Source organism: Misgurnus anguillicaudatus, unplaced genomic scaffold, assembly GCF_027580225.2.
Source record: "Misgurnus anguillicaudatus unplaced genomic scaffold, ASM2758022v2 HiC_scaffold_28, whole genome shotgun sequence".
Taxonomy (NCBI): domain Eukaryota; kingdom Metazoa; phylum Chordata; class Actinopteri; order Cypriniformes; family Cobitidae; genus Misgurnus; species Misgurnus anguillicaudatus.
Window position 1 is genome coordinate 3,359,873 of NW_027395278.1, and position 17,752 is coordinate 3,377,624.

At 35.7% G+C, this 17,752-nt stretch overlaps 1 protein-coding gene and 1 long non-coding RNA gene across 2 annotated transcripts in view; one reads left to right on the forward strand and one right to left on the reverse strand.

The window, feature by feature from the left end:
* Window positions 1–988: 988 nt before the first annotated feature.
* Window positions 989–17,752, forward strand: part of LOC129417650 (uncharacterized) — a 63,743-nt gene continuing 46,979 nt past the window's right edge. Inside the window, exons 1-3 of the mRNA XM_073864786.1 lie at window positions 989–1,269; window positions 5,754–5,823; window positions 12,812–12,940. Coding sequence (XP_073720887.1) covers window positions 1,223–1,269; window positions 5,754–5,823; window positions 12,812–12,940 — 246 coding nt within the window. The 5' untranslated portion in view covers window positions 989–1,222. The remainder of the gene's footprint in view (window positions 1,270–5,753; window positions 5,824–12,811; window positions 12,941–17,752) is intronic.
* Window positions 16,819–17,752, reverse strand: part of LOC129417654 (uncharacterized) — a 69,325-nt gene continuing 68,391 nt past the window's right edge. The window contains exons 5-6 of the long non-coding RNA XR_008635820.2: window positions 17,269–17,415; window positions 16,819–17,096 (exon numbers count right to left, since the gene is read on the reverse strand). This is a non-coding gene — a long non-coding RNA (uncharacterized lncRNA). The remainder of the gene's footprint in view (window positions 17,097–17,268; window positions 17,416–17,752) is intronic.

Consider the following 17,752-nt stretch of genomic DNA (forward strand, 5'->3'; position numbering starts at 1 on the left):
TTGCAACAAATTACTGAAACTGTCCCCGCTGAGGTGCGCATGCATAAAGTTCGTAAATCTACGTTAATATGTTCAGTTTAATGCAGTACATTTTTTTTACATCAAATTAATAAAAGCAACACTAAAGAGTTATTTTTACCTTAAAATAACGTTTCCAAAAAAGTTTGTCGTTCATCCACTCGAAACAGGGTGAACGGCACTGTCACATTCGCTTTGCAGCCCTCTATCGGCCAAAACCGCACTAAAGAAGTTTCCAACCGTTGGGTCCCGGTCCTGTAGTTCGAGTGAAAACTACAAAAACTTTACGGCAGACCTACAATCCAATCAGAGCCAGCTTTGCTGCAGTAGGCTAAATTATTTACGACAGTGGTAATGGACAATCCGCTTCCAACCTGTAGGGGGAGCAAAGAGCAAAAACTCTTTAGTGTTGCTTAAACTGAAAAGTAACTCGCGTTACTTTTTGGAAAAAGTAACTCAAATATTAATATGTACATTTATTAAGTAATGCATTACTTTACTCGTTACTTTAGAAATGTAATATTATAACGTAATGCACGTTACCAAACACTGGATAAAATCAATTATCTATACACCAAAGATTTTTTTTTACATTTAAAAAAAGTGGTAAAATGTCCCCTTTAACTTTAAGGATTTCTCTATAATTGATTGTTGATTATTATGCTAAAAGCAAACGGAAAATAAATTATTTTAATTACAAAATATGCGTATCATTTGCAAACAGACAGTTAATGCGTGTCAATGTCTCCCTCCTTTTGTTTCCCTTCTCCTCCTGCTTTTTTACTATGGCCAAGCCTTAGCATATGAATAATTAATAGTACGGTGACGTTAACCTGTTACGACCAGTTACGAAGCATATTTATCATTTATGACCACGCCTTATTCAAAGTAGATTTCTATTGACCAATGATTTCTAGCATAACTCATCTTTCTTAATTTTCATGAGCCCTTCCTTCGCCGTAACAGAAACCGCCCCTCTCAGAGAGACTGCAGGAAGTTTCAGTCAGTGCAAATCAATCGTGGTTACGGCTTCATCATGTGCTCTGTGATAACCTAGAATGATATCAATAATGGCCAGAAACTTTTGTGATCCATTTCCTCGTCCTGGTCGGGATAATTCAGCGCATTCGAGGGATTTATTAAATGGACTATAACGGACGGTTGCACTACAATTCATCGTTTCCCTCCGTCCCCTGTCAAAGAAATGGCAAACGTGAAAGTCGCGATTCGGGTTCGCCCGTTAAACTCCAGGTAATATCTGCATTCATTGATTTTTTTGTATGAAATTGCATATAAAAGTGCTTGAGTGATGTTGAGTGGTGCCCAACTGAGTCCATAAACAGAGTTGAGTTGTTGGTACTGTTGCTATGTCTGGGAATAAAACGGCACTGACAGCAAAGTGTTTTTCTGCGCAACTAATAGAAATTAGCTGTCAGTTCTATTAAAGCAAATGTGCCACTGCATGAACATATGACTAGGAGTTATTTTTACGATGTAACTACTAGTTTTTAATAGCAACAGAGAGTATTACTGAGATTTCTTATGCAAATAAATCTGGGAATTACATCAAAATCAGCCAATGTAGAATTTTATAGTTGTAATCACTACACTTTGTTATTGTGTACTATAGTATTCTGTACTATTATTAACTACAGTAAATTAATAAACTGTAGTAAATACACTAGTATACTTCAATATTTAGTATGGTAAGGTTCAAAAACACTATGGGGCTTTTTGCCGGACAGGACTAAAATTTATTTTAGACTAAAATAAATGTAAGAGCTGCCAAACTGAAAACAACTTGCACTGACATATCTTAAAATACATCAGTGTCCTTTGCTTTGCCTCAAAATGCACACAAGTAATGTTTTAGTGAGGCATGTTTGTTCAAACTAGTTATATTTCCTAATTAAACTAAGGTCTAGTCCTGGCTTAAGCTAAGGCTGTCCGGGAAACCACCCCTATATTATCTATATTGTCTATTACAATTTCTCTATAGAAAAATACTATAGTATACTATAGTTTCATTTGGGTAATGCAATAAATAATATAATGCATAAACAATGCAATGAATGCATATGTCTCTTAGTAAAGCTGTATTAACCAATCACCGATTGTTTTGTGTCTGGTTAAATGTAGGCTAGTATAATCTCCAAAATCTTCTTGAATCCTTTTATAGACCTCCATTATTTATACAGTAGTGTATGTTTTTGGTATATTGTATATATCTTTTCACAGAGTTGCAGTAGGAAAATAAGTACACATTGTGTTAGTATAATCCGACAAAGTGTTTCAATTTAACATTTTTAAAAAAGTCACGAAAAAGTGTAGCCATGTGGGAACAAACACTGCTGTACGATGAGAACCCACTGCCCCACCCTCCTACATCAGCCAAATTACTACAGTATGTGAGTGCTGGCTGGGCAGGGGGGTAAAGAAACTCCTCCCAGATTGAGACACAAAGCTGTTTGCGTAAGTTTGGCTGTCGTTGTTCGTCTTGACATTTAAAAAGTCCCCTAAAGGGACAACTTCATGGCTTTCTGTCACTGTTGTGCAAATGAGGATGGCTATTTAATAGGCAGCCATTGGTTTTATGAGTATGCACATAATGCGTATGTGACGTCTTGTGTCTTCACTCGAAAAAAGTATCAGTCAAATAAAAGTTTAGCATTCAGACAAACTGAAATCCTTAGGAGGAGACGACAGGAATTGCATAGGCATGTGGGAATGGCATAATAATCTAAGTTTTGTAAGCATGCTTCCTTTTTCTCTTTCCACTGGGTTATGTTATAAAATACACAAACACTGACAGTCAAAGCAGGCTGCTGTGGTTGTGGGTTGGGCTCACCTCTCTATTCACTGTTGGCATAGTGAAACTGACCCACATGGCACTACACGAGCAACAATACTCAATAAAACTACAAGCATTGTACGAATGGGTATATTGCATAAGGGGTCCACATGTCTATCCTTCAATGTTGACTTCAAAAACCTAGTAGTCCCACCCAAACTCATCCTATTGGTTGATACAAAGGTCAGTCTGCTGTAAAAAAACAGAGCAATGTTTTGAAAGCACCACAGTGCCATTCTTTATAAGTTGACGGTTGACCTAATTATACTGTACGCTAGTTCTGTACACTAAATTTGCTTACACATTACATTAAAACTACTTGTGTTAAACAAAAGTTTTTATGGAGTATGGAGACACAATGAAAGTTTAGAGTTGGGTTTTTAATACAGGCATCCTTATAAACTGGATTTCATTTTATTGCATCATTTTAATCTGAAACCGGAGATATTGCACAGCTGTCGTCGTCGCTGCTCTCTCGCACAGTAACACACATATACTGCATACACACACCTGCTTTGGCTCAACTGCGCAGTTCGTGGTCGGGTTTTTTAGAGATCTGTTTTCATTTGAATTTGACCTCAGACTTGAGCTCAACAGAGGAGTGTAGAGGGATCTTCCAGACCCCCAGTCTTTCTCAGTATTGCTCCGTCTGAATGCGGGTCTGGATATGATCAGCTTCTGGTTTCCCAATAAATCCAATCTTATGTTTAACTTTAAGTTTAAAAATTCTAATAATATTAAAAATTGTATATCGTCAAAGAAGTCTATTGGACTTGAAAACCACTGATAATATAAAAAAAATCTGATGTGCAAAAATCAAACTGTATGCTAATAATAAAAAGCAGTGCACACGCTAAAAAAAATGGTGTTAGATAGCACTAAAAGTGGTTCATTGACTCCACTTGATATATATAGCACCAATGTAGAACCATAGGTGGTGTTATAAAGTGCCGCAGGGATGACGTATTTTAGTTAGTTAGCGGGAGTTAGCAGGACACTGGTTCCTTCCCCAAAAAGCCCATTCATTTTCCCCATAGGCAACAAGATAATCTTCACAGATGAATACAGCTTTTATACATTTTGAGGTCTAAATGCGTTAAAAATAAAAAGCGAACCAGTGGTGTCAAACTCCCGCCCCGCGGGCCATTGAGAACCCTGCCATTATAGGCTACAAGCAAACAACTATACCACAGTCTCTCGACATTAACATCATCACCACTAAGCTTCTGACAGTTTTTTCAAACTTTATTAAACACATTTAAAAACATGTTCCCTGATAAGGAAATACTCTGAGGATGAATCTTTGTTGAAAATTGTGCCTATTTTGCGTTTTTAAAATCGTCATGTGATATGACGTTTAAAGTCCCAGAAAAAATCTGTAGTTTCATGTATAAACCTCCCTTTAAAAGACACTTTAAAGCTTTAAAAAAATCAAGAGTGGAGTATTTCTGGTGTGTTTTATGTCATAGAATAAATATCTTGGAACTATTGTTAATTATAGACTGTAAAAAAGATGGACATGGTTTCTGAAGATCGTTTTTGAAGCTTTAACTAGGCGGTGCCTGCCGTCGCCATCTTGAACGTAGACGGATTTCTGCGCCGCGTTAACCAATCAGGACCTTGCTGCAGTAGTGACGTGATTACAGGAAGCGAGCAGAGTGGCTGAGTCTCAGCAGAGTCGCAGAAGCCCCTCCTATGACACTAATTTACGTGTGAATTTCTCGAATGACTAGAATTTCACACACGGCTTTCACACGAGAATGAAGCGAGTGAACTCAAATGTTTAACTGTGGATTTACACCAAATGCGAAGCGTGCAATCGCATCGCGTTGCTCGCTCTAGATTACTCGCGGGATTTAACTTTGTGTCATGCGAATTTTTCGCTCTAGTTGAATATTTGGGCAAAGACGCGTTTGAGGCGAATAGCGCGTGTTTTCACGGCATCGCCCCACGCGAGGACGCGTCTGATCACGTCTTTGCATTGACTTTGTATATAATTTACTCACACAAATCGTTAAACTTGCATCTGGTGTAAACCCACAGTAAGCGTCCAACTATGCGCAAATAGCACGTTTTTGCCGCCTCTACCGCGGCTGGTGTAAACGCAGCATAAGGCTTAATATATTTTAAACGGATCAATTTTCAAAAAAGTTCACCCCCCTCACAGTTGTGATGAAGGGCAAAATTAGCTATACAGACCAAAAACACTTTTTGTAACAGGCTGTAAACATATTATTTTCTAATGTAAAGTTGGTCATTTTAACATGGAGGTCTATGGGGATTGACTCCCTTTTGGAGCCAGCCTCTAGCGGCCAGTCGATGAATTGCAGTTTAAATCACTTCCGTATTGGCTTCATCAGAGAGATCGGAAGGCTGCCCCTCGGTCTTAACCCAAGATCTTATTTAAGGAGTTTAACCAAAATCCTATTCACAAAACCCATTGACTTTGGGACGATGGAACCGGAAGTGCTAAAATGCATCCTGAATTAACCTGATGCCTTACTAATTGTGATCTTAATATTTGGCTGTCTAATAATTTGTTAAAAAGACAATACTTAAAATCGTTTCTGATATTAATGTTAGATCACTTGAGGAAATTTGCACTGGAAATGTCAGACCCAAATGTTGATGAGATACTCAAAGTATGCACAGTACACATACCGTCTGTTGCAAACCAGAGTAAGTAGATTGCTTTTCTGCACCAAATTCTACACATTTTTACCTTAAACTGAATACTGAATGACCCTTTGGCCTGTAAAGGAAAAATGTCATCGTCTTTAATGAGGCACTGTTTCATTACAAGAATGTTAACATTCTTGCAAATGTTTACTTAGAAGTGCTCTGTTTTATATTGTATCAATCGTTTTCTGTCCCTGTTCTGCAGGGAGACTCTAGATGGAGGACGGCTAGCTGTACAGGTGGAGGACAAAGTGGTAAGAGTCCGAAATATGAAGGTAAGTTAATCTACAGTAAAAAAAGAATCATAGGGCCCCACTTATGAAACATGATTGTAATGAATTTCTATGTAAAGTAATAATGTACAAAGAAGTACTGTTTATGTGGAAGATTTTGCGAAATCCCCAAGTAAAAAAATGATGGTGTCAGAAAGTACCTGCTTTTATCAAACACACTGGAAACACAGCAGTTTATGACGTTTGGTGTTAAAAGTGGAGTGGTTTGGTAAATAGAATGGCCAATCGCAGATCATCTCAGTGACAGGAAGTTTATAGTGAGGATTATCTCTTCCCGCTAGATTACTCAGTTGTTTATTTTTGCGGGTATGAACTGGGTAAACATATTAGAGCTGCAGCACTTCATTAAAGCATTCCTTTTGAATATGGAAACACAAACACTTAAAACAAACATAAATGCAAGATCAAATAACGTGTTTGTAAGTAAACGTCATTTTTCTGACTGAGTGAATGCTTCACAACCCACCCATCAGGTTTTGTTTTGGATGAATATTCAATCCTGTGCAAAAAGTCTTAGGCCACCATGCCACCATTAGATTTGTTGTTTTAACAATGGTATAGTGATCATATATAATTATCTCTCAGTCTTTTTATTAAAATGCAACCAGAAATTACAGACTAAAATGAGACAAGCACAAATCTATCAGCGAATGCAGTCTGGAGAACTTCAGCCATCCTCTATGACATAGATCTGCTATTTCTAAAAACTTTCCCATCATCTGTTTTGTTGCTGTCAGACTGGATTGAGATAAGATGTTCACATCAGGAATGACCAAAATTATAAACGAACATAACTGTTAAATCACTTCTGGAATAATTACTGGAGTAATTGTATGTAGTTGCCAAAAAGTTGTCCATTGTTTTTTGCTTTAATTAAAGAACAGATCCAAAGAGATGAAGCTGTGTGGTAAAAAAAGTCTAAAATAGCTTTTTTTAACCAAATGTTTATTGTCATTTAAATTTCTGAGAAATATTACACGTTTGCTTATAATTCCCATAGATATGAATAAAATATATCTGGAGCAGGAAATACGTCCTTAAATTCTGCACTTGATGAATGAAGTATGAAAAGCCACATCTGGTCATCTGCTGTGCTTTGAAAAAAAACTTGAGTCCTTCAAGAGAAGTTATTTAAAGACATTAGGATACATTTTAAGGGAAAGAATGCACTCACAAACTGTGGCAGACAGATTAAATGAATTTTTAAAGAATTCACACTTTGTCTTTAAGTTTTACAGTATCTGCTCTATGCCTCACACATGTCTTGTATTAGAAGATAAGTAGGCTACTCAATGATTGGACCGCATTGTTGTGTTTGACACCAGAGAATCGGGCGTGAGCAACGTGCCAGCTGACATTAGTTAAAGCGTAACTAAACCCTAAACCAACTTTTTTATTTAATGATCTGTAAGAATGGAGCTTTATTAGTGCTGTTCAATGATTTTAGTTACTTTTTTGACATTTAGAAGTGTTTCAATACTACAATATATGGTGTAAAAACGTCTGAGTGCTGCTCTCTTCAGGTTGAACGGTGGCTACAGCAGTTGAATTTTCCTATTGGATGTTGGGTCCAAAAATACCTCGTAAGCAGGTTCAAGCTCACCACGCCCTTGTTACGATCTCACCACACACTTGGTACGAGCTTAGTTTGTCTCCTCTATCCCCGTTGGGATCTGCCCACTTTTCTTGCATTTTTGAAATATTGTCAGTGGGTGGAGTCAGGCTCTGACCAGGGGTTTAGCTACGCTTTAATTTAACCGCGGCAACACATGTGTCCGATGAAATTGTCTATAAATAGCAGAACAAAGCAACGTTCGTACACAGCCAGGGCATAAATAACTTAAGAAATCACTCTAACATGTCGAGTAATTATATGTCCACTCTGCCCGCTATAGAGCACGAAAGATACATTAACAGATTTAATTTGGTCAATTTAAAAACATGTCCCTTTCATTCTCCCAGCGTCAAATTTGTGTAAATTTGTTTATCATTGAGGATTTCTTAAAAAGTGAAAAAATCTCGCCTCTTTCTCGTGAACCCAATCTCGTGTCTCGTCTCATGAATTAAGTATTTCGTCACACCCCAAGTAAAAAGGAATTAGTTGTTTTTATAGCACCTTAAAGAAAATAAATTAATTTGATACCTGGTTATCAGATTGTAGTGGAAAATGTCTAACCCAATCTCAAGACATTTTGTGTTATAGTCACAAAATATTTGATTTATTTATTCGTGTTCATGGACCCGAGTTTCCTCTTTTTTTCGTGTTATTGAGCACAAGTGTCTTTTCCGTGTCACTCAGCACAAATTTCTGTATATTGTTTTTTCAAGCACAACTTTTTCGTGTAATTATATGTATTGGTTTCTCACTTTTATATTACTTTTTTATAGGGCTGTCAATAGATTAAAAAAATTAATCTAGATTAATCGCATGATTTCATGAGTTAACTGCGATTAATCGCAAATTAATCGCACATTTTTATCCATTCTAAATTTACCCTAATTTAACACTTTTCAGGTTTTTAATATTCTAATCATATATACATATATAGATGCTTTATGCAAATGTATGTTAACAACAGCCTGTTTACATTTTAACAGAATCACCAGCCATTGTTTTGTATATGAATTTTCCTTTCAGAAGATTTTTCTTTCTCCATTTTTGTTTGCTGCTGCATCATTTGTGACCTGTGCTGGCAAGTTGAGTCGGAATTAGCACATTTAAAAAAAATAGTTGTTCATATTTTGACATTCTCTATTAAAACATAGAACAATGCATGATTTGTTGAAATATAACAAAATATGACAGAACTACACGTGTTTGAAGTTGAAAGAGTCAAATTACCACAAAAATGTCCACATCCATACATTATATTACCACATCAATACCTTAAAATCACTGGTAAAACTAATAGATTTAGCACACACAAAGCAAAAACATCATCAATGTATGTTCAACTTTTTTTCCTTTTGTTTGATTGACATTGAGACAGACTGCTTAAAATCTAAGTGATCTAATATAATGTTAGACATCAAATATTTTTACCCAACAGTTAACCAAACATTTACTTAAAACATAACAGATTATAGAGCCTACCTGCGTGAATTCTTATCAAAGCAGATATTTGTAAAACTGTAATTTTGTGTAGATGTCTATATATCCGGGTCGCGCACTCGCGCGTCTGTGTGCACGCGCTTCAGATATCAGTCAGTCAGCGTGAGGGGATCGCTTTTGAGTCTTGTCGCTCTTAATAACTCTTTAACATTAATCAGGTACCGAACTTTATCTCTCTTAATGACTATTTTAACATCAAGCAAGTCCTGCAGTCTATTTTCTAAGTCATGCATAAAAGCGAAACCAAAATGAATTGAGACGCATTTTTGTATTAGATTAAGCATTAGGAGGACGGTAACGTTACACCTCTCAGACGTATAAATAACGATCATATCAGATGTCCAACGAGCATTTAGAGCATTGGATTTGGTAGACGATTTATAATGTTCTTATTTCTATGAAAACCTTTTACTCATTTAGAGAGAGTCACATTTGTCTGCGTCTCTGTTCATTCAACTATGGGCTGGACCAAGGGTCAAACAGAAATTGCGCGTTGCGTTAATCTCCCTTAATAAAATTAGTGGCGTTAAAATGAATTTGCGTTAACGCGTTATTAACGCGTTAATTTTGACAGCCCTACTTTTTTACCATTGTTGCTTGAGGTTGGGGTTAGAACGACTTTCTGTTGCATTTCAGACATCCTAACATCAACCCCAAGTGACAATAGTTTAAAATCGGAAGAAAAAAATTTGAAACCAGTATATAAAATGAAATCCTAACCTAAACCCCAAATCTAACCCCAAACTAAACCAAAAATATGTAAATAAAATTAAGAAACCTAAACCTAAAATTACACGAAAAACAATACATAGAAATGTGTGCTGAGTGACATGAAAAAGACATTCATGCTCAAAATCACGAAAAAAAAAAGGAAAATCGTGTCAATGAACACAAATAAATCAAATATTTAACACAAAATGCCTTGAGCGGGTTGAAATGTCCATAGTTAATCAAACATTTTATATTTTTTGACTCACATTGAAGATATGGGTGAGTGGTCTAAAAACTAAATTATGCATAATTATGCATGTGCTGTGTATTTAGGTTGGAATGCTTTGGGGAAATAGATCATAGAGTAAACAAAGCTCTTACAAAGTACTTATATGTAGAAGCGTGCCTATTGGAACAGGGCCATAGTGCTGAGTACAGTGTTAAAGGTCATTAGTAATGCGGTGGACCGTACAGTGAGGTCAGTAAATCAGCTGTGGGAGTGTGTGAATAATTGCACATCAAAGCCCTGAGTCTAACATTGACAGATTGGCGATGCCCGGGCATGTTTCTGCACACAGCAAGTGCCGCCGTCTTGCACACGCTGTGCCATGATGTTTAACAGGGCAGATAAAAAGCTGAGAATTATGGTTTTTTATGCATGTCCTGAGATCTGGGTAATAACTTGCTGACAATTTAGTCATGCTTGGATGCTCAAAGTCATTTGTCTCAGCGTAACAAGCTCCTAATTGTTGCTTTTGAGTGCACTTCAGAGTATTGCAGACGTAGGCTAGAGGCACACAGTTCTGGTTCTTGGCATCAGTGTGTTGTACTGTAACATTATTACTGGAAAAACTGAGGACGTAAATGGCTGGTCTCCATGTAGCAGATTAAATGTTGTTAGTTAAAAGTCATTTAGACTAATAGATTTTCAATAGAAAAACGGATTTCTTAGTTGAGTGTAGTCTGTGGGGATGTTTAATCAGTGTCTGGGAAAGTATCATAATAAATGTTTATCACCTATTATATTGTCTAATAGAAGGCATTATTGGGATAACACACATAGGGCCCTATTTTAACGATCTAAGCGCACTGTCTAAAGCGCACGGTCTAAAGCGCACGGTCTAAATGGACGTGTCCGATGCCACTTTTGCTAATTTAACGACGGGAAAAATGGTTTGTGCGGCGAGCGCACGGTCAAAAAGGGTTGTTCATAATTTCCTAATGAGTAATGGGTGTGTTTTGGGCGTAACTTGCAATAAACCAATGCGAGTCTTATCTCTCATCCCCATCCCCTTATGTCTATAGTAATCCCTATTTAGATGACGGACTTTGTAAACTGAAAAACTAAGCGAAGAAAGAAGACCCCCAGTTTAAGAATAATTTAAAAAAAATTTGTTGTTTTCATTTTTATTGAAATGTTTCTTTTTTTATTAAAACCTTTAAAAGACGTTTTCTTTCAGTCATAGAAGTACAAATAGCAGGCTTTTAATTGCTGTAAATGTATTGATATCCTACATAATCATTGTAATCTCATAAAATATTTTGCAAATATGCAAGAAAAGGTTTGGACTCTAAAAATACAAACAAGAGAGAAAGAATTTACTAATGCGCGGAGAGCCGAAGTGTTTCAGCACTAGAACAGCGCCATGGGATTTTTACAAAGCATTACTTAAAATGTTTCTCATCTCAGCATATCCACAGGTACAGTGTCATCATATACAATAAATCCGTAAGGTAGCATTTAAAAACATTTAAAAATAGATGCATTTGTTTAAAGCAAAGCATTTATTTTCTTACCACGCTACAGGTGAAGCAGCTCTTTGCGCCTTCTAACGTCTCATGAATAGTCCTCATTTATGTCCAAGAGACTCAATAATAATCTTTTACATTCAATCCTTTAATCTTTCATATTTAATAGCATTTTTGTGCTGCTGCGCATTCATGTATGTGATAAGAAAACCCGCGTTGTCGTCCCGTTTATAGGCGCATCATTTACTGCACTCTTTAAATAACAAAAAACATATTGCGCCATTGACTTTAGACTTTAGACCAGGTTTTTGTTGGTCAATGGCGTAGTCTATTTTAGTTGCCTCAAAATAGCAACGCGCCAACAATGTGCCTGAACACACCTCGTTTTCAGACCAGAACGCACATGGGCGCAAAAGTGGGCGCAAATGCATTTGCTATTTAAACAATGTGGCGCTAAACGTGAAAATGAAAATTGCGCAGGGTTGAAATTAGCAAAAGACACTTGCGTTGCGCATTGCGCTGCATTGCGCTGCATTGCGCCGGGTGTATGATAGAGCCCATATACTTCGTGTGTGCACACCAAAAGCAGAGCAAATATTTGCATTGCGATAATAGCTGTAGATTACTTGTGGGATTACTTGTTTATCGTGTCACTTGCACAAATAAAAAATTATTTTATTTATTTTCTGATACAACCAAACGTGTCATTCCGGACGTGTCAATAAGCTCTTTGCTGATTGGCCTGAGCGACAATGCGAATTTCCCACTTCAGTTGAAATTGACACTTTTAACTTGAGGCAAATCTGGCACATTTACATAAATCCCGTAGTCCAATTTGTGTGTCTTTCACGTCTATTTGTGTGTCTTTGTATTGGCTTTGTATGTAATCAAGCAAAAATTATTGTTGTTTTTGGTGCGTACACACCATTACTGTGGGTTCACACCAGATGCGAGTTCAACGGTTTGCGCGAGTAGATCACATACAAAGTCAGTAAGTAATCTAGAGCGAGTAATCTAGAGCTAGTAACGCGATGCCTTGCGTTTGGTGTGTACGTACCATTAGTGTAATGTAAATTTTAAAGACAACTTCGGTCATTCCAGCAGAAAACATGATCACTGGCATCAATGATGATCAAGCGGTTAATAACAGTGTTGTTTGCGAATGCACTGCAGACTATTGCTATTGTTGTTTATACCTATGGTAAGCAGTTTTTTTAAATTCCTAACACTGAGTATTAAACTTAAGGGCAGAATTCATGAATGTTGTTTTTAATTGTGTGGCTTGCTGAGGAGAAGTGCTCTATTTCTTTTGTAAGTGATCCAACTTAAAAAGGTTTACTAGACGTTAAATCACATAAACTTTTATATACATAAGCATTTATTTCTTGTTCCATACAGCTCGAGGGGCGTTTGGATGGGCGAGTGGAGGGTCTGGCTGACTCCAGGGAGAGGCTGATGGAGTTTGGCTTTGATTACTGTTACTGGTCCGTGGATCCATCAGCCCCTAACTTCGCATCGCAAGAAGAGGTGGGCTCTCACTCTCACGCCTGTTTATTGTATCTGTACATGTTGACGTCACGCTGGTGTTCTGGGTGGAGGCTGATGTATGATAACCACTGGACTGTGGGATCATAGTGTAATCAAAATACAAACCTTCGACCTTCAAAACAATACTTTTTCATGAGAGTCTTTTTCAAATTAGAAGATATTACGTCATATGTTTGAAGAGTCTCCTCCCTACATAATCTGTAAATGTTTATTTTCACTTGTTTACAAAGTCCTTTTCACAGTTAACTCAAGGCAACTATTTTGATCTTACAAGACCAAGTCCTATGTATGTGAATGGTGGGGGTGCAATATGTCATAACTTTCCAAATAATGTTATATTTAATATGCAATATGATAACTGTTTATTATTTATCAATTTAAACTAAGATATAGTAAAAAATAAAAAATAAATAGCCAGCATGCATGTTTTACATTTTTTCTGATCACCTTTCACGTTAGAATGCACATGCACTCATACACACACAGACATTGGCATTTGTATTTCAGTCCCTCTGCTATCTTCATTAACCTAAACTTTTACTATACATAACTTTAAAATAATGAAAACATTCAGTTATTGCAAACCATTGCAATATGCATTCTGCGATATGGCCATTTGTAGTTTTGATCTTTTATATATATATATATATATATATGTATGTGTATATGTATGTATGTGTGTGTGTATAATATATATATATATATATATATATATATATATATATATATATATATATATATATATATATATATATATATATATATATGTATATGTATATGTGTATATATGTATATGTATATGTGTATATATATATGTATATATATATATATATATATATATATATATATATATATATATATATATATATATATATATATATATATATATATATATATATATATATATATATATATATATATATATATATATGTATATGTATATGTATATGTGTATGTATATATATGTGTATATATATATATATGTGTGTGTGTGTGTGTGTGTGTGTGTGTGTGTGTGTGTGTGTGTGTGTGTGTGTGTGTGTGTGTGTGTGTGTGTGTGTGTGTGTGTGTGTGTATGTATGTATGTATGTATGTATGTATGTGTATATATATATATATGTATATATATATATATATATATATATATATATATATATATATATATATATATATATATATATATATATATATATGTACCTTAAATCAAAATATATATATGAAGAGTTTGGTTCCAAAACGCAATAAATCCATTTTGACAAATTTTGGTAAAAACGAGTTTTCTATACCAAGAAAGTGACAAGATGAAAACAACTATTTTCTGTTACAAACTTTCACATAGCATCTTTAGGTTATAAAAACATAAAAAATTCAAATCCATAAGTTGATTTTCAAAGATTTATTATAAAAACGGATTATTTTTTCCACAAAATGCAATAAATCCATGACAAGTTTTTATTCAAAATGCTATAAATCTATTGAATCAATAGCCTATATAAATGTGCATCCATCTTTGCCATGTTATATTCATTTAGTTGACTAGTTGTACACACTAATTAAAAATATAAACATTAATGTCATTAATCAAAACACTTACTTTGTCATATTAAGAACCCTGTCATTGCGGTTATACTTGACGTCGTCGCTTAACGTCTTTCACAGCGATCAGCTGTAAAATGTTTTTAGTCCTGCTCGATTTTCGTTGACTTTGAGTAAAATTATGGAAAGTTTTTCATAAGATCCTCTGGGGTCAATGTGTTAGCATGAGAAGCTTGATGCTGTCGGGAGAACAAGCACCCGTCTCCCGAGTGCCTCTCATGGAAATTATTAGATGTTGATGGCTTACGTTTCTTTCCCATCACAGAAAACCATCACAGGTTTATCAATGCAATTAAAGTATTCTTTTGTTTTGTTTGTTGATCACGAAGTACAAAGTAGATGAGGAAAACTAGGACTCCGTGTACTCAGCGCGCCGCCATTGTTTGTTTACATTGCGTGAATGGTGCGCTGTAGGATTTATTGCGTTCTGTAAAAAAGGGGGAGTGGCGTTTATCGCATTTTGGGAAAAAAGGGAGAAAAGATGACGGAATAACACGGCGGATATTGGATTTCGCGTAAAATTAAGAATTTACTTTTAACTACTGACCTGATATAATACTGATTTTGGCAGTAACTCATTTTTTTCAAAAATGGCGTTTATCGCGTTTTGGAACCAAATTCTTCATATATACATATATATATATATATATATATATATATATATATATATATATATATATATATATATATATATATATATATATATATATATATATATATATATATATATATATATATATATATATATATATATATATATATATATATATATATAGTGTGTGGTCTTGCTTTGCTGTTTATAGTTTGTTATTTATCATTGTTGAGTTAATAAGATGTGTAAGACCAGAAACATACTTTATTTAAGTGTGCAATTACTGGCAAAAAGGCTTAACCAATGTATTACATGTGCACTATGTGATATATTGCTACTTTGTCGATTACAAAAGCAAGTATATGGTATTGGACAAGGTTACCTGGCTGTTGCAAACAACACAGGGTTTCACAAACAGCAGGCCAGTAACAAGCATGCATCTTGCACACAGTCAGCAGCATTAAGTTTAACTAAGTGAACTTTATATCTTTGTCTGTCTGATAGATGGTTTAAGTGATTCAGTCTTTTTCTTAAACACACCCTAGTGTTTCCCTCAGAATCTGTCTTTGTCTCCATGTCATGAAAGACTGCGTTGTGATGGCCCACGCACTAAATATGGCCTTATCTGCACAACACTTTTCTTTCTGCTCTCTCAATTGCTGTCTTTCAAATTTGCCAAGTCAGAGCTTCACAGCAGAGGCCTGAATCTCACATTCCTTGGGCAGACGATGGCCGAATTGGGTCAGGGAGTGAGAGACTGACTTCCTTTAGGGAGTCCTTTGGGAAAGAAGTCTTTCTAAAAACTGAAAAGCCCACATATACAGTATATACAGTACATATACATAAATACACATGAGCCTGCCTGAGAAACCCAGCTTAAGTAATTTTTTTTTTTTACAGATGTTTACATAAAATCATCTTAGATAAAAAAACATTCTGTGAAAATTTAACCTTGATATCTTGAGACATATCATGAAAATCTGACTTATTCCATGTTTAAGTGCTATAATTGGGTCCCCAGTGTTTCTATCAACATAGAAAATGTGAAAAAGATCAACCTAGTAACTTCATTTTGGTAAACCATTCTCTGCAAGCATGTGAAACAATAGGTCATTGAAATTTGGCTCCCCTGTGATGTCAGAAGGGGATAATACTGCCCCTTAATCTGCACTATCCAACCACAGCACTGCCATTTAGTGCAGAGATCAGCTCATTTGCATTTAAAAGGACATACCCAAAAACGGCACGTTTTGCTCACATCTACAAAGTGGCAAATTTAACATGCTATAATAAATTATCTACATGATATTTTGAGCTAAAACTTCACATACACACTCTGGAGACAGCAAAGATTTATTTGACATCTAAAAAAGTGTGAAATGTCCCCTTTTAAAATAGGGCCATGTCAAAGATTGAAATTTAAATGAAATCAATGACTACGTTTACATGCACTCTCATTATGAAATTTTGGAAATATTGAGATTACACGTCCTCTCCTGTAAACATAGTATTTTTATTGGATTATTAGATTATTGAAAATAATCGCATTATTGATAAACGTACAACATATGTAAGCATACACAATGGGTAAAATCATTTCACTTTGATGCTCCTAAGTAATAAACTTATGAGACTGAATTTCACAGACAGGGACACATGTGTGTGGTTGGTCCTGGTGGTAGCTAATGGCAAGTTCACACAGTTCTAATGTAGGAACCATAGAATTTAGTTGGAGATTTTGGTTAGCGTGTAATTTGAAGTGGAAAACTTGGCCACATCACAAACGGAATAAAATGATTTTCTCTGTTTAGTGTTCTGTTCATCTTCTGTCTACCAGCATGTGATTTAATTATTCCATGTAATTTAGTTTAATTGGTTTTGTAGTCTTGTGATGTTTCACATGTTGCTTCTTAATTTGATCTTCTGTGAGGGCCTGCTCTGTGCCTGCTGGAATAGATTTACATTTAAGCATTTGACAGATGATTTTATCCAAAGTAACTTACAGTGCATTTGAGGTATCAGTATGTGTGTTACTCTACCAACTGAGCTTCAGGAACCCTGAATAACATTAGAGGGACAGAGCAGAGGAACATAGAATACAACTATAGCTTCTCCTTACTGTGCAGGGGCCCTATTCGGAACCAGCCGTGCCTCCGTCATGCTCCTCTATCTGTGCATATGGGAAGAAACATGTGTCTTTGGTCTGTAGTGGCTGAAAGATTGGTGGTTCCTCTGGAGGAACATGTCTGTCTGTATATGGTCATGTCTGGTAAAAATGAGACAGAAAACAGAAGGGTGGTGGTAGGTGGAGAGGTGGACCAGCCCTTGGAGCAGAATAGATAAAGAACGTCAATGGAAGCCAGCTGTTGTGAAAAAAATTGTGTTGTGTTACTGGATGCTTTATTAACCACCTTTAAAACAAAGATCATATTGACCACTTTTTAATTTATTTGCACTTAATGCCAGTCAACATTTCTTGCATGTAAAAATATCCCTAAACACAACCCTGACCATTGGCATCTCATCATGACTAGTAAAGCAGGAACCTTCGTCCAAAATAAGATAAAGATATTGACCAAATGCTCTCGGCACGTATGACATGT